Below are 23,730 nucleotides of genomic sequence, written 5' to 3'. Positions count from 1 at the left end.
TGTTGGGTGTTAACATACCTTCTTTTATATGCTTATACCATCTAAAGAACTATTTTGAGATTCAGGTGGATACTGAAGATGTGACCTATAGAAATTAAGGGCAAAAACTTCTGATGGACTGGATATGTTTGACAGGTTGGTGGCTTGTTTCTGCCACCTGAAAGAAGCCAGAGACTCCCATGAAACCTCAAGAAATTGCCTCTGTCAGTTTGGCCTCTGGGTGTGTCTATGGAGCACTTCCTTGGTCACTGATTGATGTTTGAAGTCCCAGCACACTGTGGGTGGTGCCATTCCTAGGGAGGTGGCCCTGAGCTGTACAAAGAAAAGGTAACTGAACAAACCTTGGGGAGTAATTAGGAAAGCATTGATTCTGTATGGTCTAACATCCACAAGTTAGAATAATGATACAAATGAATAACAGTAGGGGAAGTCATTGAATCTGAAGTTGGTTTTTCAAAATGATTAAAAGTATCAATAACCTTTATTTAGATTAGCTTTGCTTTAAATATATTACCATTAACGCTAGAAGTGAAGTTTGAGCCCTTACAGTTCATACTAAAATATACTAAGAGTTCCATGAGTACTCAATAGTTGTGCTAAATGTTGAGTGACCTAGATGAAACAGAAATATTCCTATAAGCCCAGGACCTACAGAGATGGAAGCATGAAGAAACACAAAACTGATTCAACATGTAACTCATAAAACTAAGTCAATAAAGACATTTGACAAAAGTGAACAGTTTTTAATGATGAAAACAGCTGAACAAGGTGTACTGGGCACCCAAGTGTAGTAGAGGAACACATGGAAACCCACAGTAAACTGTACTCAGTGGGGACACTGAGAGCTTTCCCTCTATGACCAGGATTGACACAAGGATGTTGCTGTGGCCACTTCTCTTTAGTGTTACCCTAGGAGTCTTAGAAAAAACAATTAGGCAAAACAAAGAACTGAAAGGTAACCCATCAATCAACTGTCACATATATCTGCAGATGACATGAACTTATTTGGAGAAAATAATAAAAAGATTCTACAGAAGGTTCTGGAACTGGTGAGCAACCATACCCATCTGTTATGTATTTCTATAAACTAATATTTACCACAAACAATTAGATGTTCTGATTTTTCTTATGCCTAGAGACAGAAGTAGAAGGGATATAGGTTTAGAAATGCCTTGTAAATGGACAATGGTGATGTTAACATGATAAAATGAATGTGCTTAATGCTACTCATCAGTGCACCTCAGAAAAGTTAAAGTAGAAAATCCCATCTATGTTTTAAAATATATATAAGCAAGGAAAATAATCATGAACAAGTTTGCACTGTGAGTGCCAGTGTCAGGGTAGAAGCAGTCCACTTGATCCTTACACCATGGATTTTACATCTGTGTATGAAACAAACTGAGCATCAAAGCTATTTAGAAATCAGTCATGTCCACAGATAAACTTGTGCAGTCACTTATCCTGTCACCACTCCTCACTTCACATGGATGATTGGTATCGAGGAAGCATTGGTATTACGTGAAACTACTTGAGCTTATGAGAGGATGTTTATCTCTATGTAAACACTGCACGATTTTAACAGGGACCAAGAGTATCCAGAAGTTTGGGGATCTAAAATTAGTTTCCATAGACTCTAAGAACTGGCTATATATTTGATGGACAACCTAAGCTCTTAACTCCTTTGTAGTTCTGTTTACTATATTTTTGTTTGCTTTTCAGCTTTAGAAACTGAGTATCCTTTTATGTTCTGGCCAGTCCATGTGCACATTTATCCCAGGATTATAAGCTTGAGTCATCTTACCTGAGTGGTAATTGACAATTTTTTACCACATATCTTTTCTCCTTGTTATACGCCATTGATAAAAACTGCCCATACTGTGCTATATAGATTGAAAGGAGAGGTTACTCATTCTTCACGACCAGGATGACTGGGAGACTAGTCTTTGAACTGACTGGGTTGGAGACCTCACATTTATACTCTCCAGCATCCTCCATCCTGACAGGATAAATGCTGAGCTGGCAATTTTGGGGGGACAGGGTCATCCTGTTTGAGAGCAGCAGACTCTGGTTATTGAAGATCCAATGGATGGAGATTCCAGGGTCAGCTGAGAAGCAAGTGAGGACCACAAAGCTTTGTACTGTGACTGTGGTGTCAATGATTCGAATGAAGGGCTGTGTCACAGGCTCTGTGAAGAGAGGAGAATAAATGACAATATTCTTCAGTGAGCTCAACCAGCTCCTCTATACTTCATAATTAATAAAGCCTACAGAGGAGAGAATTTGGACCTGAGAATATATATTGCATTGATCTGCCACCCACAGGCTATATGACTATGATTCAGATACTGAGTTTGCTGCATCTCAAATTACCTATAACAAGACACCTTGCAAATGATAACTGCTTCACTTGTGAGTTAAGCTTAGTTATGAGCAGTGGCCTGATCTTGGTATCAGGGAGATACTCAAATCAACAGCATCAGTTACTATTTACCTGCAAAAGAGAATTTCCTAGACTTGACCCCTGATAATAAGAAGGAATACTGAGTAAATATCATCTCTGTATTTACCCTTCGGGACATTGATCTTCCTGTGAAGTCTCTTAAACCTATCAGAATAATTGGCTAATGGTCTGGGAACCTATCCATTTGGACTCAGAAGGAGAGGATGCCCAGGTGACCTACCTAACTGCAGCTCCCAAGACAGTGCACAGCCAGTTACACACTCTATGGAACTTGGACAGTCAGTAAAGATTTGATCCCTATCAGCAACAACAGGAAATTAAAGCAAAACATTGACAAAATATCCCGTGTTGCCTGGAGAAGAGTCACGGGCAGAGTTTTGGAGCTAGGACTTCCTGGTACTCTCTGTAAGGATCCCATGGCTTCCTCAACCAATACCTGCCTGGAAACTACAAAATCTCTCTTGAGGCCTTGTATGGTGAGAGTCCCAAGAGTCTGGCCTGTGTCTGACATGCTTGTATTGTTATCCATCAAATATTCTCTTCTCTGCAGAGGAAGACCAGTGAGGGTTTCTAATCAATTGTTGTCTACTGTATGTGTGTCTTGCAATCAGGCATAAAACCCAGTGTGGGTACACAGTGCTGTAAGGGAAACAGCAGGCACAACCCAGTTCTGAGAGTGTAATGTATGAAGTAGGATCCACACCCAGCAGTTGGAAGCCATAAAAGCTCACTTACTGTTCACATGGAGTTGCACATATGCTTTTTCAATTTTGTAATCTTTGTTCAAAGTTTCTAGCATGTATAATCCTGCATCTTTCTCAGTGATGCCCTCGATCAGCAGGGATCCATTGGTGTACACTATTTCTCTTTGGCTGTGTGCAAGCCCCCAGAGGGTGGAATTTGTGGCTTTGCTATATTCTGCAATTTCAAAAATGTCTGTCCTATGCACTGATTTGTACCAGTAAAATTCTTGAAGATCTTCTGGCAGATTATGAACTAGGAGAAGAACACTTTTCCCTTCAGCAACATACTGAGGCACTGATTCGATTGTGACTCGGGTGGAGGTTGGATAGTTAGAGCATGTAGAAACGGAGGCTGGAAGAGAAAAAAGCCATCAATTGAAGAACATTAGGTTGGGGGAAGGATGGTAACCACTGTTCTGAACAGAAGAATTCATGCCTCAGCCTAGAGATGCAGATGTGGGTGTGTCTATCCTTCAAGGTGGAGGTAGCAACATGACCTCCAATCCCTGAGTGCTTCTGCATGTGTCATTTCCTCTGCAAGGAGCTCTCTCAGTGGTTGTTAAATGACTCTTTTTCATTGTCCTCAGTCTGACACTGTACACACTCATGAACACTGTGATTTGAGTTGATGTCTCCCTTGAAATCTACCAACCATAGAAGTTTAATTTCTGGCTTTTTTCAGTTTGCTTTATCACTCCCGTCTACTCCTGACCTCACTTATTGATCTCCTTGGTGATTTGTCCTGCAGTCCACAGGACTAGGGCTGGGTGAGGACAGGAGCAGTCTTATGTTCTTGGCAAGCTCAAGTCATAGAAAAGTCTTGGATACGAGGCTGACTTGTTTTATGTCAACTTGACACAAGTTAGAGTCCCTTGGAAAGCAGGAGAGTCAATTTAAAGTGCCACTATCAAATTGACCTGTGGGCAAGACTGTAGTACATACTATACCCACCCCCCACACACCATATTATTAAATTGTAGATTAGTGTGAAAGTATTCAGCTTACTGCAGGCAGTTACACCCCTAGGCTGTCAGTCTTGGGTGATAAAAGGGAGTCAGCTGACCAAGCCATAGGATAAAGTCGGTAAGCAGCACTCCTCTATGGTCTCTGGACCAGTTCCTGGATTTTATTTATGATGCTCTCAGTTTTGAGAGCATCATACATACACAAGTTTTGCAGGGGCAACTAAAAACCATTGTTCCCTATTAAGCTCTGAGAAGAAGTAAGAATAAGTCCTAGACAAATGATCTCCGGGGTCATATGTAGTCAAGCCGGGGAAACATGACAGGGGCCAGGGCTTTCTGGTGCTCATCTCTGTGAGATGCTATGGTTTCCTCACACACATGGATAGAACCCATAGATACTGGACAGAGTCAGACATTTTATGCTGAATTACCTTCCATCAATGACTTCCTCGATATTGGGAGTGGGGGAAGTCAGACTACAGGCAATGATCTATGGCCATTTGTCTCCACCAGATGTGTCCTGTACTCAAACCCCAGTACTCAAACCCCAGCATGGAGACACAGTGCAGAGAAGAGTCACACACAAGCCAGGCATGAGAGTCCTGTGTGTTTAAGCCTCACCCAGCACTGAACAATCACACAGAATCACTTACTGTTCACCTGGAGTTGCACATGGGCTACTTCAGCTTTTAGATCTGTAGTCAGAGTTCGTAGGGTATAGAATCCAGCGTCCTTCAAGGTGACATTGTGGAGCAGCAGGGATCCATTCCTGAACAATGCTTCTCTACCACTGTGTGCAGGCCCCTGCAAACTTGAATCCATGGCTCTTAGGTGTCGAGCAACCTCAAAATTCTTGTATGCAATCACCCCTTTGTACCAGTAAAGAGCTTGAAGATTCTCTGGGAGATTGTGAACAAGTAGAAGAACACTTCCCCCTTCAGCAACACTGGGTGGCACTGATTCAATAGTGGGCTTGGCAGAGTGGGGAGGTTGCCCATAGGTGAAAAGGGAGGCTAGAAGAGAAGAGAGATGCATTAATAATTTGAACTTTGTATTTTGCTAAGATGAGTCCCTCTGTCTTTTACAGCTGTGTCCATTGCTCAGCCGAAGTGTGTGGGGTTTTGTCTCACTTTCCTTCTTGTTGGGGGTCAGCACATGACCTCTACATCTCAGTGTCCCCAAAGTTGTCTTTTTCACTGTATGGCACTCTCTCCTCAGGTGTCAACATGGCCTGGCTCACTGCCCTCAGACCCCTGCTCACATTTATGGTAGATTGGTGTTGGGGTGATGCCTGCCCCTCCTCTTCCCCTACACAACCTGAATCTTCTCTCTCTGATGTTTTGCTATTGTTCTGTTCCTCTTGTGGTTCCAGCCAACACCTTACTTCACCCTCCAGCTTCTTGTACTTCAAGTCCACTCTAACTGGGGCATTGTAAGAACCATGATTTGTCTTATATTTTTAAAAGAAAATGCTGCCTAGAAAAATCTCAGATACCTATAGAGACTCAATCAATGAATGATGTCTCAGAACCCTGTATGCCCATGGATTATTTAAGAAAAACATAGGTTTGGGGGTACAGTGTAAAATTTTTTCACTGGCTTTTTTGGGCGTTTATTTACAAATTATATTTGTGTGAGAGTTTGTGTGCAAAAGCTTGTCTCAGTGTGCATGGGGCATGGGTGCAGGACACAGTACTTAGGTGGAGGTCAGAGGACATTTTGTGTTCCTTGCTTCTCAGTTCATCAGACAATGAACCAAATGCCCATATCCACTGATATCAGGGCCGTGTCACTGATCACTACCAGCTTGATTTTTTGTTTGTGAAGTCATAACTGAGAACATCAGTCTTCAGAATATTGTGGTCATGGTGTATAACTTTGGTTAAGAACAATCACCACCACCCCTTATGGTTTCTTGTTCATTGAGAGCTTCCTGCTGCTGAGCAACTCTCTGGCCTGTGTCTTCTCCCCTACAAACCCTGAAACTCCTCTCAGCTCCTTGTCCTGTTTAGGAGACTCCAAATGGTAAGTCAGACCTCTCTTCTCACACACTCTCAACTTGCAGTTTCACCTGTGAGCAGGAGCCCGTGACAGGTAGCGTACTCTTTGGAGAGGGGTACAGAGAGTGTATTCCTGGTCTCTGTGGCACTGTATGTCTTCTTCCTGTGGCACATCTACTCCAGCACAGCTTGCAAATTCTGTTTTCCTTCCCCACTCTGAGCTGAGCAGGCAGAGCAATCCACAGACTCCCATGGGCTGTGGGTGGGTCTGTGTTCAAAATATTTCTCTGCCCCCTCCACTGACAGTGTTGCCTGGTGTCTTTCTCCCCTTCTGTCTTTATGTTTCAGTTGTGTAGATCACATGTGGACAAGGATGATGAACATCCCTGGGCCTTGAAAGAGCAGCATCTTAATCTAGTGTTGCCCTCTGCTGTATCCTGGCGTTGGTCTGTCAGCACCCAAGAGGGAGTCTCTATACTACCTATGTGGGACAGAAACCCAGCTATATTCAGTCTCCCCTGTGATCTCAATGTTCTGGAAAGATGGAATTGCTTTCACCAGAAAGTGGTCAGAAATGTCTGTGAGGGCTCCAAAGGGACCAGTCATATTGTGCATGAGAAAAGGGACAAAACTTTTCTCTCTGCAGTCACTAGTCAGGGTACTGACTCAGGACAAAGGCCCAAAAGCAGATGTGTCAGGAGTCTCCCTGCCTGGGTGACTGGGAATAGGAGACCCGGGTCACAGAAGGAGGATGTGGATTCTACTGTCCTGTGTAGAGTTGCAAGGCAATGCTCCCACTTCCTCTGCTTACTGAGCTATGTGATGGGTCTGTCCTTTAGTTCTTTTGCCATTCTAAGATACCTTGGACTTCAGTCTAGGTCATTTTGCTTGGGTATCCTACCTTTCCCAAAGAAACGACATAAAGGAGGAGCTGAATATGATGGTCTATCAATGTAGCAGATACAGGAAGGAGACAGTAGATCTGAGAAGACTATCCATGACTTCCAGGTCTGAAGTGACAGAAGTGGAAAGCAGGCTACATGGTAAAGTCCTGATTCAGACAAATGATTTTCTGTGTACTGATTGTGTGGCCTGATAGGTCCCCCTGTTTGTCACTGGGTAACTGCAGCTCACATCTTTGTAGCTGTGCAGATCAGCAGAACCTCTAACCATTTGCCTCCAGGAGAGAATTTCCTGAGTTGAACCCCAGAGGGCAAATACTTGTCAGGAGATCCTGTGTTTTCTGTGCCCTTCTTTGGCAACCATAACCTTTCTGGAAGTCTTATGATTAATCAGAACATTTATTTAAAAGCTTGGGCACCTTTACTCTCCCTGCTTAGTCTCTGAACAAAATGTCTGGGGATCTAGCCTACTTGTCGCTCTCATAACAGTACACTAGCTGGTTCCACATATCATAAGATTTCAAGTGTTAAAATGTTCCCTGACAGCAGGAAGTAAAAATGTAACTCTACTAAAATGCTTCTCAGGGCTGCCTGGTGTTGAGTCTGGGACTAGGTCCTCAACCACAGCTTCCTGGGGCTCACCATTCTATCAGAATCCCATTCCCATTCAATCCATTAACCAGGCCCACTCTCTGTCCCTTGGGGACTTTCTCAGGGACAAATTCCTTATGAGTAATCCAAGAGTATAGACAGTGAATGATATCCTGGATTAGGTTATCCACCATGCATCCAGCTGCCTGCAAGGTATGGTCAAATGAATGATTCTGGTCAAGTACAGTTGTTCTCCACTTTGTGTGTCCTGCAGTAAATACTCAAACCCCAACATGAGGACACAATGCAGATCGAAAGTCTGTGTGTGTGTGTGTGTGTGTGTGTGTGTGTGTGTGTGTGTGTGTGTTGTGCTTTGATCTGCCAGCCATAGGTTGCATGACTCTAATTCAGATACTGAGTTTGCTATGTCTCAGTTTCCCTATAATAGGACACATTGCAAATGATCACTGCTTCACCTGTGAGTTAACCTTAGTTATGAGGTTGCAATGGGGGAGATGCTCACCTCAACAGATTCTGCTACTACTTACCTGAAGAAGAGAATTTCCTAAGCTTGACCCCTGAGAACAAGGAGGTGTACTGAGTAACTGTTGTCTCTGTTTTAATCCTTTGGGACATTGATCTTCCTGTGAAGTCTCTTAAACCTATCAGAATAATTGGCTAATGGTCTGGGAACCTATCCATTTGGACTCAGAAGAAGAGGATGCCCAGGTGACCTACCTAGCTCCCAAGTTAGGGCACAACCGGTTACACACTCTACAGTACTTGGAGAGTCAGTAAAGACTTGATCCCTATCAGCAATAACTGGAAATTAAAGCCAAACATTGACAAAATATCCCCAGTGTCACCTGGAGAAGAGCCACAGGCAGAGTTTTGGAGCTAGGACTTCCTGGTACTCTCTGTAAGGATGCCATGGCTTCCTCAGCCAATGCCTGTATGGAAACCACAGAGTATCTCTTGAGGCCTTGTATGGTGAGAGTCCCAAGAGTCTGGGCTGTGTCTGACATGCTTGTATTGAGTTATCCATAATATATTCTCTTCTCTGCAGATGGAGCCCAGCGAGGGATTCTGATCAATTGTTATCTACCCTATGTGTGTCTTGCAGTCAGTGCCTAATCTTCAGTGTGGGGACACAGTGCTGTGAGAGAAACAGCAGGCACAACCCAGTTCTGACAGGGTAAAGTATGAAGTAGGATAAGCCACACCCAGCAATTGGAAGCCATAAAAGGTCACTTACTGTTCACATGGAGTTGCACAAATGCTTTCTCAATTTTGTAATCTTTGTTCAAAGTTTCTAGCATGTATAATCCTGCATCTTTCTCAGTGATGCCCTCGATCAGCAGAGATCCATTGCTGTACACCATTTCTCTTTGGCTGTGTGCAAGCCCCCAGATGGTGGAATTTGTGGCTCTGTTGTATTCTGCAATTTTAAAGATGTCTGTCCTATACACTGATTTGTACCAGAAAAATTCTTGAAGATCTTCTGGCAGATTATGAACTAGGAAAAGAACGCTTTTTCCTTCAGCAACATACTGAGGCACTGATTCGATTGTGACTTGGGTGGAGGTTGGAGTGTTAGAGCATGTAGAAACGGAGGCTGGAAGAGAAAAGAGCCATCAATTGAAGAACATTGGGTTGGTGGAAAGATAGTAACCTCTGTTCTGAACAGAAGGATTCATGACTCAGCCTAGAGGTGCAGATGTGGGTGTGTCTATCCTTCAAGGTGGAGGTCAGCAACATGACCTCCAATCCCTGTGCTTCTGAATGTGTCATTTCCTCTGAAGGGAGCTCTCTCAGTGATTCTTTAAATGACTCTTCTTTCATTGCCCTCAGTCAGACACTGTACACACCCATGAACACTGTGATTTGAGATGATGTCTCCCTTGAAATCTACCAACCATAGATTTTCAGCTTTTGCCTTTTTTTTCAGTTTGCTTTATGGCTCCAGTCAACTCCTGACCTCACTTATTGATCTCCTTGGTGATTTGTCCTGCAGTCCAGAGGACTAGGGCTGGGTGAGGACAGGAGCAATCTTATGTTCTTGGCAAGCTCAGGTTATAGAAAATTCTTGGATATGAGGTTGACTTGTTTTATGTCAACTTGACACAAGTTAGAGTCCCTTGGAAGGCAGGAGAGCCAATTTAAAGTGCCACTATCAAATTGACCTATGGGCAAGACTGTAGTACATACTACACACACACACACACACCATATTTTTAAATTGTAGATTAGTGTGAAAGTATTCAGCTTACTGCAGGCAGTTACACCCCTAGGCTGTCAGTCTTGGGTGATGAAAGAGAGCCAGCTGACCAAGCCATAAGGATAAAGTCAGTAAGCAGCACTCCTCTATGGTCTTTGGACCAGTTCCTGGATTTTATTTATAATGCTCTCAAATTGGAGATATACATACCCAAGTTTGGCAGGGGCAACTAAAAACCATTGTTCGCTATTAAGCTCTGAGAAGAAGTAAGAATCGAGTCCTGGACAAATGATCTCCAGGGTCATATGTTGTCAGGCCTGGGACACATGACAGGGGCCAGGGCTTTCTGGTGAACAACTCTGTGAGATGCTATGGTTTCCTCACACTCATGGATAGAACCCATAAATACTGGACAGAGTCAGACATTTTATGCTGAATTACTTTTCATCAATGTCTTCCTCGATATTGGGAGTGGGGGAAGTCAGTCTACAGGCAATGATCTATGGCCATTTGTCTCCACCAGAAGTGTCCTAAGTGCTCAAACCCCAGCATGGCGACACAGTACAGAGAGGAGTCATGCACAAGCCAGGCTTGACAGTCCTGTGTGTTTAAGCCTCACCCAGCACTGAACAATACCAGAGAATCACTTACTGTTCACCTGGAGTTGCACATGGGCTACTTCAGCTTTTAGATCTGTAGTCAGAGTTCGTAGGGTGTAGAATCCAGCGTCCTTCAAGGTGACATTGTAGAGTAGCAGGGATCCATTCCTGAACAATGCTTCTCTACCACTGTGTGCAGGCCCCTGCAAACTTGAATCCATGGCTCTTAGGTGTCGAGCAACCTCAAAATTCTTGTAAGCAATCACCCCTTTGTACCAGTAAAGAGCTTGAAGATTCTCTGGGAGATTGTGAACAAGTAGAAGAACACTTCCCCCTTCAGCAACTCTGGGTGGAACTGATTCAATAGTGGGCTGGGCAGAGTGGGGAGGGTGCCCACAGGTGAAAAGGGAGGCTAGAAGAGAAGAGAGATGCATTAATAATTTGAACTTCATATTTTGCTAAGTTGAATCCCTCTGTCTTTTACAGCTGTGTCCATTGCTCAGCCTAGGTGTGTGTGTGTAAGTGTTTCACTTTCCTAGTCGGTGGATCTCAGCACATGACCTCCACATTCCCAGTGTCCCCACTCTTGTCTTTTCCACTGTATGGCAATCTCTCTTTAGGTGTCAACAGGGCCCCAGCTCACTACTTCCTACTTGGTGGCGGTCAGCACATGACCTCCATGTTCTCAGTGTCCCCAAAGTAGTCATTTCCACTATATGTCACTCTCTCCTCAGGTGTCAACATGGCCTGGCTCACTGCCCTCAGACCCCTGCTCACATATATGGTAGATTGGTGTTGAGGTGATGCCTGCCCCTCCTCTTCTCCTACACACCCTGCATGTTCTCACTCTGACCTTTTGTTGTTGTTGTTCTGTTCCTCTTGTGGTTCCAGCCAATACCTTACTTCACCCTCCAGCTTCTTGTACTTCAAGTCCACTCGAACATTGTAAGAACATTTGTGGCATTGTAAGAACCATGATTTGTCTTATATTTTTAAAAGAAAATGCTGCCTAGAAAAATCTCAGATACCTGTAGAGACTTAATCAATGAACGATATCTCAGAACCCTGTATGCACATGGATTTATTTAAGAAAAACATAAGTTTCGGGATACAGTGTAAAATTTTTTCATTGGCTTTGTCTTTGCATTTATTATAAATTATATTTGTGTGAGAGTTTGTTTGCAAAAGCCTGTCTCCTTGTGCATGGGAGATGGGTGCAGGACACAGTACTTGGGTGGAGGTCAGAGGACATCATGTGTCCTTGTTTCTCAGTTGATCAGACAATGAACCAAAAACCTATATCCACTGATATCATGGACATGTCACTGATCACTACCAGCTTGACTTTTTTGTTTGTGAAGTCATAACTGAGAACACCAGTCTTCAGAATATTTTGGTCATGGTGAATAACTTTGGGTAAGAACAGTCCCTTATCCCTTACCATTTCTTCTTTATTGAGATCTCCCTGCTGCTCTGGCACTGTCTTCTCCCCTACAAACCCTGAGACTCTTCTCAGCTCCTTGTCCCGTTTAGGAGACTCCAAATGGTAAGTCAGTCCTCTCTTCTCACACACTATCAACTTACAGTCTCACCTGTGAGCAGGAGCCCGTGACAGGTAGCGTACCCTTTGGAGAGGGGTACAGAGAGTGTATTCCTGGTCTCTGTGGCACTGTATGTCTTCTTCCTGTGGCACATCTACTCCAGCACTGCTTGCAAGTTCTGTTTTCCTTCCCCACTCTGAGCTGAGCAGGCAGAGCAATCCACAGACTCCCATGGGCAGTGGGTGGGTCTGTGTTCAAAATATTTCTCTGCCCCCTCCACTCTCAGTGCTGCCTGGCGTCTCTCTCTCCCCTTCTGTCTTTGTGTTTCAGTTGTGCAGAACACATGTGGACAAGGATGATGAACATCCCTGGGCCTTGAAAGAGCAGCAGCTTAATCTAGGGTTGCCCTCTGCTATATCCTGGCCTTGGTCTGTCAGCAATAAAGAGGGAGTCTCTGTACTAAATGTGTGGTACATGTAGTACAGAAACCAATATATACTCACAGTCTCCCCTGTGATCTCAATGTTCTGGAAAGATGGAATTTGCTTTCATCAAAAAGTGGACAGTGATGTCTGTGTGGGCTCCAAAGGGACCAGCTATGTGGTGCATGAGGAAAGGGACAAAACTATTCTCTTTGCAGTCACTAGTCAGGGTACTGACTCAGGACAAAGGCCCAGGAACAGACGTGTCAGGAGTCTCCCTGACTGGGTGTGTGGGAATAGGAGACCCGAGTCACAGAAGGAGGATGTGGATTCTACTGTCCTGTGTAGAGTTGCAAGGCAATGCTCCCACTTCCTCTGCTTACTGAGCTACGTGATGGGTCTGTCCTTTAGCTCCTTTAGCTTTCTAAGATGCCTTGGACTTCAGTCATTCTGCTTGGGTACCCTACCTTTCCCAAAGAAACTACATAAAGGAGTAGCTGAATATGATGGTCTATCAATGTAGCAGATACAGAAAGGAGCCAATAGATCTGAGAAGACTGTATCCATGACTTCCAGGTCTGAAGTGACAGAAGTAGACACCAGGCTACAAGGTAAAGTCCTGATTCAGACAAATACTTTTCTAAGTAATGATTGTGTGGCCTCAACCCCCCCCTCCTGTTTGTCACTGGGGAACTGCAGCTCACATCTTTGGAGCTATGCAGATCAGCAGAACCTCTAGCCCTTTGCCTTCAGGGCAGAATTCCCTTAGTTGGCCCCCAGATGGAAAGCAATTATCAGGAGAACCTATGTTTTTTGTCCCTCTCTTTGGCAACCATGACCTTCCTGGAAGTCTCATAACCATTTCAGGACATCTATTTAATGGTCTGGGCACCTGTGCTCTCCCTGCTTAGTTTCTGGACAAGATGTCTCAGGATCTAGCCAAACTCAAGCTCTCCTAACAGTACACTAGCTAGTTCCACATATCACAAGACTTCAACTGTTAAAAAAATGTTCCCTGACATCAGGAAGTAAAAATGTAACTCTAGTAAAATGTTTCTCAGGGCTACCTGGTGTTGAGTCTGGGACAGAGGTCCTCAACCAGGGCTTCCTGGGACTCACCATCGCATCACAATCCCATTCCCATTCAATCCATTGAACAGGCTCACTCTCTGTCACTTGGGGACATTCTCAGGGACATATCTCTTATGAGAACCCCAAGAATATAGATAGTCGAAATAGCCTAGGGTGATTTACCTACCATGCATCCAGACATCTACAAGGTCCAGTCAAATGAAGGATTCTGACCTACGGCAGTTGTTCTCCATTTTGTGTGTCCTGAACTAAATGCCCAAACTCAAACATGGGGACACATGTAGAGTGGAGGTAGACACAGGCTAGGTTTGATATTTCTGTGCATCTCCAGTGTAATGAACCCCAACCCGCACCCAGATTTCATACAGAATCACTTACTGTACACATGGAAGTACATGGTTGTTGTAGATACAATTTTACCAGCTCTATTCACTGTTCGTAGGGTATACAATCCTGTGTCCTTCTTGGTGACATTTTTCAGCCACAGGGATCCATTGCTGTACACCATTTCTCTGTCACTGTGTTCAGGCCCCATCACACTCTGATTAGTGTTCAGTGCAAATAGTGCAATTCTGAGGTTCACATTCCTCACCTCCTTGTACCAGGAGAAAGCTAGAAGATTCTCTGGCAGATTGTTGGCACGTAGAAGGACGTTTTCTCCTTCAACCACTTGGGGCGGCACTGATTCAATGGTGACTTGGGCAGTGGTGGACAGGTGCCAGCAGGTGAAAAGGGAGGCTAGACCAGAAAAGAGAAAGACAACCAACACTGAGCAGGTACGTTCATCACTCAGATTAGGTGTGTGGTAGGGTGTGCCCACCCTCCTTGATGGAGGTGAGCAACATGACTACCATTTCCTCAAAGTTTCTAACTATGTCATTTCTCTATATGGGGATTCCTTGCTCCAAGTGTCTACCTGGATCCCCACACAGTGTCCCCACATCCCTCTTCACATAAACAGCATTTGGTGCAAGGAGCAATGCTCTCTGACCTCCACCTCTAGAGAGCCCTCACTTTCTGACATTTTTCTCAGTTCCCTTCCTAGTTCTAGCCACCTTGAGACTTCATGCTCTAGACAATCTGATCTCTGTTCCACTATAATCAGTTGTTTGTGATAACCTGGAGTCTTTGGAAGGTTCAATTCCTGTAAAAGACACAGACACCAGTGGAGAAAGAAAAGAAAATGGAAGAAAGAAGGAAGGAGGACTGTGTCCATGGATTTTTCTACATAGTCTCTAGGTTTGGCAATAATGACAATAATTATAGTCAAGTGTGATTTAATTTTTTTTACATTTACTTATGTGTTTGATGTATGTATTTGTGAAGGACCTGTCTCAGTGTGTGCATGTGTCCGTCTATGAAATGGTGCTCATGGGAAGCATGTGTCCCAATGTGTACATCTGCAGGTCTGTATGTCAGGTCCTCTATGGAGGGCTGGGTTGATCTTTCAGGAGTCTGTTTTATTTGTGTGGGGACTGAGGAATGAATTCAGGTTGTATACCTGGACACTGAGCAATCTCACTGGTCCACCCCTTTTTGATTTTTGTCTGGAGAGTGAACCTGTCAGGGAATATCAGTCTTCAGAACACAGCAGCCAATATGACTGACTTCAAATATTTAGTGTTTGGGGCTTTTCACTTTCCCTCATCACCTCCTGTCTGCTGAGAGCTTCAGGCTGCTGTGCCTCTGACCCTCCCTGTGCCTTCTGCCTTGTGACTGCAAACAGAAACCCCAAGTATCCTCTTGGGCTCCTTTCCTCTTTAGAACACTCCATCCTGCTTCTGAGGTCCCTTCCCTCCACACTCAGAGAATAGACACACTTACCTGTGAGAAGAAGCCCCTGCCAGGGGGTGCAGCCCTTGCATGGAATCAGAGATGACACCTCCATCTCTCTTCTAACTGTGCTTTCCTCCCTTGGAGATGAGCTTCACCTTTACTTCAGGCTCCAAGTTTGGCTGTCCTTTTTTCCTCTAAGGTGTGTGTCTTCCCAGGCACATCACAGAATTAAATGGACTGTGGGTGGTGGGGTCTGTGTCCAAGGCACTGCTCTGTCCCTTCCACTCTCAGTGCTGTCTCAAATCCCTCTCACTTTTTCTCTCCTTATATTTCACCTCCAAGTAACACATCAAGCTACAAGGCTGATAAACATCCTCACACCCTCAGAGAATAAGGGACATCTGCTGTGATGGCCTTGGGTCTGTCAGCTGCAAGGAAGGTGGCTCATTTCTACCTATGTGTCCATGTGACACAGAGATCCATGTAATCACCCAGTGATTCTCAGTGCTGTGAAAAGGTGGGATTTACTCCCAGCAGTAAGGGTACAGGGATGCCTCTGAGGACTGCAAGGACCTTCTGAGTGATGACCAGGGAAGTAGATCAGTCCTTTATCATTGGTGTAACCAGTCAAAATTCTGATGCAGGAGAAACCTGAATCAGTTGTGTGTGCAGTTTCATGTACTCAGTGTTGGGGAAGAGGTGAGATGTATGACCTTAAAAGAACTGTGAGCTCCCTCTTCCTATGAAAGATTTCAAGGCAACCCTCCAGTATGTTGAGTCAGCTGAACTGTGTGAGCCCATGTCCTCTCTGATCTTGCTGGGTCACCTTTTCCCTTTGTCTATGTAATCCTCCTGCAATAATCCTGACTTCTATGGGATATGCTAGGAGGAAGGGTGCTTTCAGGTTCCCCATGTAGAAAGGTGTTCTCAAGCATAGAAAGCATCCAGTAGGTCAAAGCAGGGTTCAGGACAGGAACTCTGAAATAGTGGAGACAGGGATGAAAACTAGTCTGGAATGTGGGTTCATGGCTCAGGGAAGCCATTTTCTGAATGTTGACCATATGTCTTGATATCACTCCCCAGAGATCATTAAGAGGACTGCAGTCTCATGTCTAGGGCTACAGCAAGGATGGTCAACAACCCAAATGTGAACTGCCTGATACCTTCAGTACATGTATGGGATCAACATGCAGTTTCTAGTTCATCTCTGCTGTCTAAATTTTTCCCTTCTCTTTTCCCAAAGGGATCTCTGTATTTGAGTATAGAGAACATTGGTTCAAATGCATGTGTCATACTCTCTTCCCTATGAACTGTTCTAGGATTCTTTCCCTTGCTATAATAAAAACACGCTGGCCGGGCGGTGGTGGTGCATGCCTTTAATCTCAGCACTCGGGAGGCAGAGGCACGCGGATCTCTGTGAGTTCAAGGCCAACCTGGGCTACCAAGTGAGTTCCAGGAAAGGCACAAAGCTACACAGAGATACCCTGTCTCGAAAAAAAAAAACCAAAAAAAAAAAAAAAACCACCCTGGACACAGGAGAACAAAGGATGTGTTTGCCTTCCATGCCTGGGTCATAGTGTAGCAATGGTTCATATTGTGGCTCATGCTAAACTAGCTTTCTTATACAAGCAAGGACCAACTGCCTAAGGATGATACTCCCACAGTGTCCTGAGTCCTCCTATGTCAGTTAAGACAATGGCTCAAGACATGACCACAGCCCATCCTGATAAAGATAGTTACTCTGTTGAGACACATTTTTCACAGGTGACTTTGGGCTATGTCAAGGTGACAGTTAATGCTAACTGAGACACTATTTCAGACCATTAAGTCTTCCTCCTCCACAGGGAGATTCCCAAAGAAGTTCCCCATTCATCAATTAAGTGTCTTTCTCTGTTTGCTGTGGTCATCATATGTGCTGATGTCCACTCTCCCTCAGAGCTGGGCCATCAGAGCCAGGAAAGAGCTCATGACACCTATCCTGGGTTCATTTTCTGATTCCCCAAATCTTCAGCCAAGGGACATTCTGATGTCTACCACTGACATTGTGGAGAATAAGTAAAATAGCATCATCGAACCATTAGCTTCATCTTGATTCAGGAGAGGCTCCCAGGCACATTCATCACCTGACTCTAAAGACTTCACATGAATCAGAGCAGAAGTCATTCATCAACTGAAAAAAAGACAGCAGCTGGGAGGATGTGGGATAAAAGAATGCAAACATGGTTCAAAGCTCTGGGTGTTCCTTTGGGCCATGGAAATCATGAAAGCAAATGGAGGGAACAGGAAGGCATAAGTTATTGGCAGAAAGAAAAATCTACTTGACTTTAAAAACAGTCTGTCCATCTTGGAAATTACTGCTAAGTGGGAGAAATTATTCTCAGTGCAGTCTATCATACAAAAGAGAAATCAGAGATTCAAGGAAAGAGTTGGAGCTGAAATATCCTGAAATCACAGGAGTTTGTGCCAGTAGACACAGACTGGGGATTAACTTCTGTGTCTATCCATGAAACCAAGACTTCACACAAAAGCTCAGTGCTGATATTTACCAAGACCTGTAATTTTCTTAGCTATTGACCTACTGAGGCCAATGACTGAGTTCTAGACATGAGAGATATAGGCACCCTCTGGACCACTGCCAGCAGACCAAGGTGGGGTCAACCTTGTGGATTCCTGAGAGCCTCCCCAGCACCCTGCCTCTCTGCAGTTGTGGGTGATAGTCTGGCCATCCCTTCCCTCACATTTAGTATCCACTTATGAGTGAGTACACACTATATTTGTCCTTCTGAGTCTGGGTTACCTCACTCAGGATGATATTTTCTAGTTACATCCATTTGCCTGCAAATTTCATGATATCATTGTTTTTTACTGCTGAGAAGTACTCCATTGTGTATATGTGCCACATTTTCCTTATCCATTCTTCAGTTGAAGGACATCTAGGTTGTTTCAAGGTTCTTGCTATTACAAATAATGCTGCTATGAACATAGTTGAGTATGTGTCCTTGTGGTAAGGTTGAGCATTCCTTGGGTATATGCCCAAGAGTGGTATAACTGGGTCTTGAGGAAGACTTATTCCCAATTTTCTGAGAAACCGTCATACTGATTTCTAGAGTGGCTATACAAGTTTTCATTCTCACCAACAGTGGAGAAGTGTTCCCCTTGCTCCATATCCCCTCCAACATAAGCTGTCTTCAGTGTTTATGATCTTAGCCATCTGACAGGTGTAAGATGGTATCTAAGAGTTGTTTTGATTTGCATTTCTCTGATGACTAAGGATGTTGAGCAATTCTTTAAATGCCTTTCAGCCATTTGAGATTCTTCTGTTGAGAATTGTTAAGCTCTGTAGCCCATTTTTTAATTGGATTGTTCAGTATTTTGATGTCTAAGTTTTTGAGTTGTTTATATATTTTGTAGATCAGCCCTCTGTCAGATGTGGGGTTGGTGAAGATCTTTTCCCATTCTGTAGGTTGTCGTTTGGTCTTATTGACCATGTTCTTTGCTCTACAAAAGCTTCTCAGTTTCAGGAGGTCCCACTTATTAATTGTTGCTCTCAGTGTCTGTGCTACTGGTGTTATGTTTAGGGATTGGTCTTTAGTGCAAATTTGTTCCAGACTACTTCCCACTTTCTCTTCTATCAAACTCAGTGTAACTGGGTTTATATTGAGGACTTTATTCCACTTGGACTTGAGTTTTGTGCATGGTGAAAGATATGGATCTATTTGCAATCTTGGCATGTTGACATTCAGTTATACCAGCACCATTTGTTGAAGATGCTTTCTTTTTTCCATGGTACAGTTTTGGCTTCTTTGTCAAAAATCACATGTTCATAGGTGTGCAGATTAATGTCAGGGTCTTCAATTCGATTCCATTGGTCCACATGTTGGTTTTTATGTCAGTACCAAGCTGTTTTTATTACTGTAGATCTATAGTAGAGCTTGAGTTCAGGGATCATGATGTCTCCAGAGGTTGCTTTATTATACAAGATTCTTCTAGCTATCCTAGATTTTTTGTTTTTCCGTATAAAGTTAAATATTGTTCTTTCCAAGTCTGTGAAGAATTGTGTTGGGATTTTGATGGGAATTGCATTGAATCTGTATATTGCTTTTGATAAGATTGCCATTTTTCCCCACATGTGACAGAGGACTGATATCCAGAATATATAAGGAAAACAAGAATTTAGACATCAAAACGACCAACAGTCCAATTGAGAAATGGGCTTTAGAACTAAACAGAGAATTCTCAACAGAGGAAACCCAAATGGCTGAAAGACATTTAAGGAATTGTTCAACATCCCTAATCATCAGGGAAATGCAAATCAAAACAACTCTGAGATACCACCTTACGCCTGTCAGAGTGGCTAAGATCAAAAACACTGAAGACACTTTATGCTGGAGATGATGTGGAACTCGGGGAACTCTCCTCCACTGCTGGTGGGAATGCAAGCTTGTACAACCACTTTGGAAATCAATATGGCGCTTTCTTAGAAAATTGGGAATCAATCTCCCCCAAGATCCAGCTATACCACTCTTGGGCATATACCCAAGAAATGCTCAATCATACCACAAGAGCACTTGCTCAGCTATGTTCATATCAGCATTGTTTGTAATAGCCAAAACCTGGAAACAACCTAGATGCCCTTCAACTGAAGAATGGATAAATAAATTGTGGCACATATACACAATGGAATACTACTCAGCAGAGAAAAACAATGACATCATACGGTTTGCAGGCAAATGGATGGATCTAGAAAAAATCATCCTGAGTGAGGTAACCCAGACTCAGAAAGACAAATATGGTATGTACTCACTCAAAGGAAGATGCTAGATGTGGAACAAGGATGACTGGACTGCTACTCACATCACCAGTGAGGCTACCTGGAAAATGAGAACCCAAAAAAGACATGGAGAAATGGATGAGATCTACATGAACAGCCTGGTCATGAGTGGGAACAATGAAGAGCGACGGTCGAGGGAAAGAGAGTGGGAGATCCTAGCTGGATCAAGAAAAGAGAGGGAGAACAAGGAATAGGAGACCATGGTAAATGAAGACCACATGAGAACAGGAGGAAGCAGACAGCTAGGGAGGCCCACGGAGATCCGCAAAAGACTGCTGGCAGTGGTCGAGAGATGGCAGGAACTGACCTACTCTGGTGATGGGATGGCCAGACACTCTGATAGTTGTGCCATAAACCCCATCCAAGGACTGAGGAATCTGGTTGCAGACACCCACGGCTGGGCCCCTGGTGGAGCACTGGGACTCTAATTAGTGAGAAAGAAGAGGGTTTATATGAGCGAGAATTGTTGAAGCCAAGGTTGGATAAAACACAGGGACAAATAACCAAATGAATGGAAGCACAGGATCTATGAACCAAAGGCTGAGGGGCCCCCAACTGGATCAGGCCCCCTGAATGGGTGAGACAGTCATTTGGCTTGATCTGTTTGGGAGGCAGCTGTGCGTTGGTGCCAGGTCCTGGGCTCGTTGCATGAGTTGGCTGTTTGAATCTTGGGACTTATGCAGGGACGCTTGGCTCGGTCTGGGAGGGGGGGACTGGACCTGCCTGGACTGAGTCTACCAGGTTGACCCCGGTCCTCGGGGGAGACCTTGATCTGGAGGAGGTGGGAATGGGGGGGGTGGGCTAGGGGGAGGGGGAGGGGGCGAGAGGGGGAGAACAGGGGAATCTGTGGCTATTATGTTGAACTGAATGGTGTTGTAAAATAAATTTAAAAAAAAGATTGCCATTTTTACTATGTTGATTCTACCTATCCATGAGTATGGGAGATCTTTCCATTTTCTGATATCTTCTTCAATTTCTTTCTTCAGAATCTTAAAGTTCTTATTATACAGGTCTTTCACTTGCTTAGTTAGAGTTACCCCAAGGTATTTTATATTGTTTGCGGCTATTGTAAAGGGTGATGTTTCTCTGATTTCTTTCTCAGCCCCCTTTTCACTTGTATATAGGAGGGCTACTGATTTTTTTTAGTTAATCTTGTATCCTGCCACTTTACTGAAGGAGTTTATCAGCTGCAGGAGTTCCCTTGTAGAATTTTTGGAGTCACTTATGTATACTATCATATCATCTACAAATAATGAAAGTTTAACTTCTTCCTTTCCAATTTGTATCCCCTTGATCTCTCTATATTTTCTTATTGCTCTAACCAGAACTTCAAGTACTATATTGAATAAGTATGGGGAGAGTGAACAGCCTTGTCTTGTTCCTGATTTTGGTGAAATCATTTTGTGTTTCTCTCCATTTGATTTGATATTGGCTGTTGGCTTGCTGTAAATTGCCTTTATTATGTTTAGGTATGTTCCTCGTATTCCTGATCTCTCTAGAGGGGTGTTGGATTTTGTCAAAGGCTTTTTCAGCATGCAATGAGATGATTATGTGGTTTTTTTTCTTTCAGTTTGTTTATATGGTGTATTACACTGACAGATTTTCATATATTGAACCATCCTTGCATCCCTGGGATGAAGCCTACTTGGTCATGTTGGATAATTTTTTGATGTGTTCCTGGATTCAATTAGCCAGTATTTTTTTGTGTATTTTTGCATCAGTGTTCATGAGAGAGATTAGTCTGTAATTCTCATTCTTTGTTGCATCTTTGTGTGGTTTGGGTATCAGGGTAACTGTAGCCTCATAAAAAGAATTTGGTAATGTTCCTTCTGTTTCTATGGTGGGGAACAATTTGAAGAGTTTTGGAATTAGCTCTTCTTTGAAAATCTTATAGAACTCTGCACTGAAACCATCTAGTCCTGGGCTTTTTTTTGGTTGGGAGACTTTTAATGACGTTTCTATTTCCTTAGGAGTTATTGGTCTACTTAAATAGTTTATCTGGTCTTGATTTAACTTTGGTATGGGGAACCTATCCAGGAAATTGTCCATTTCTTTAAAATTTTCCAATTTTGTGGAGTACAGGTTTTTGACATATGACCTGATGATTCTCTGGATTTCCTCATTGTCTGTTATGTCCCCTTTTCACTTCTGATAAATTTGGATGCTCTCTCTCTCTGCTTTTTGATTAATTTGGGTAAGGGCTTATCTAACTTGTTGATTTTCTCAAAAAACCAACTCTTTGTTTCATTGATTCTTTGTATTCTTCTCTTTGTTTCTATTTTATTGATTTCAGCCCTCAATTTGATTATTTCCTGGCATCTGTTTCTCCTTGATGAGTTTGCTTCTTTTTGTTCTAGAGCTTTCATTTGTGCTGTTAAATCACTACTGTGAGATTTCTCTACCTTCTTTATGTGGGCATTTAGAGCTATGAATTTTCCTCTTAGCACTGCTTTCATGGTGTCCCATAACTTTGGGTATGTTGTACATTCATTTTCACTGAATTCTAGGAAATCTTTAATTTCTTTCTTTATTTATTCCTTGACTCATTGGTGATTCAGTTAAGCATTATTCAGTTTCCATAAGATTGTAGACTTTCTGTAATTTTTGTTGTTGAAATCTAACTTTAAGCCATGGTGGTCTGATAAGGTACAGGAGGTCATTTCAATTTTTTTGTATCTGTTGAGATTTGCTTTGGAGAAGGTTCCATGGGGTGATGAAAAGATGGTATATTCTTTTGTGTTAGTGTGGAATATTCTGTAGATATCTATTAAGTCTATTTGAGTCATAATGTGTGTTAGTTCCCTTATTTCTCTGTTAAGTTTCTTTCTGGCAGACCTGTCCATTGGTGAGAGTGGGGAGTTCAAGTCCCCCACTACTAGTGTATGGGATTTGATGTGCGATTTAAGCTTTAGTAATGTTTCTTTTATGAATGTTGGTGCCCTTGTATTTGGAGCATAAATATTCAGAATTGAGACTTCATCTTGTCGGATTTTCCCTGTGATAAATATGTAGTGTCCTTCCCGATTTCTTTCAATTGATTTTAGTTTAAAGTCTATTTCATTAGCTATTAGGATAGCTACACCAGCTTGCTTCTTAAATCCATTTGATTGGAAAGTCTTTTCTCAGCCCGTTGTTCTGAGGTGGTGCTGTCTTTGAAGTTGAGTTGTGTTTCTTGTATGCAGCAAATGGATGGATCTTGTTTTCATATCCATTCTGTTAGGCTGTGTCTTTTTATAGGTGAACTGAGACCATTGATATTGATGGATATTAATGACCAGTTATTGTTAATTCCTGTTTTCTTTTGGTGATAGTATTGTATGTTTCCCTTCTTTGGTATTTGTTGGTAAGGGACTATCTATTGCCTGTGTTTTCATGGGTGTATCTAACTTCTTTAGGTTGGATTTTTCCTTCAAGTGCTTTCTGTAGGGATGGATTTGTGGAGAGATGTTGTTTTTTTGTTTTTTTTTTTTTTTTTTTTTTTTTTTTTTTTTTTTGGTTTTTCGAGACAGGGTTTCTCTGTGTAGCTTTGCGCCTTTCCTGGAGCTCACTTGGTAGCCCAGGCTGGCCTCGAACTCACAGAGATCCGCCT

General features: G+C 43.1%; 1 protein-coding gene across 2 annotated transcripts in view; it reads right to left on the bottom strand.

Annotated features, from left to right (window-relative positions):
• Positions 1-718: 718 nt before the first annotated feature.
• The window catches only part of LOC102913786 (pregnancy-specific glycoprotein 22-like), a 48,860-nt gene continuing 25,848 nt past the window's right edge, over positions 719-23,730 (bottom strand). The window contains exons 1-7 of one of the 2 annotated variants that reach the window (XM_076568666.1): positions 15,359-15,657; positions 13,913-14,272; positions 10,532-10,891; positions 8,918-9,277; positions 4,823-5,182; positions 3,197-3,556; positions 719-2,186 (exon numbers count right to left, since the gene is read on the bottom strand). In XM_076568666.1, coding sequence (XP_076424781.1) covers positions 1,903-2,186; positions 3,197-3,556; positions 4,823-5,182; positions 8,918-9,277; positions 10,532-10,891; positions 13,913-14,272; positions 15,359-15,422 — 2,148 coding nt within the window. In that variant the 5' untranslated portion in view covers positions 15,423-15,657 and the 3' untranslated portion in view covers positions 719-1,902. Of the gene's footprint in view, positions 2,187-3,196; positions 3,557-4,822; positions 5,183-8,917; positions 9,278-10,531; positions 10,892-13,912; positions 14,273-15,358; positions 15,658-23,730 lie in introns of those variants that run through there. The other variant, XM_042272573.2, reaches the window with a different exon arrangement.

This window comes from Peromyscus maniculatus, chromosome 1, assembly GCF_049852395.1.
Source record: "Peromyscus maniculatus bairdii isolate BWxNUB_F1_BW_parent chromosome 1, HU_Pman_BW_mat_3.1, whole genome shotgun sequence".
In the NCBI taxonomy this organism is placed as follows: Eukaryota; Metazoa; Chordata; class Mammalia; order Rodentia; family Cricetidae; genus Peromyscus; species Peromyscus maniculatus.
The sequence above is the reverse complement of the archived record's forward strand: the minus strand, read 5'-3'. Positions and strand labels throughout refer to the sequence as shown.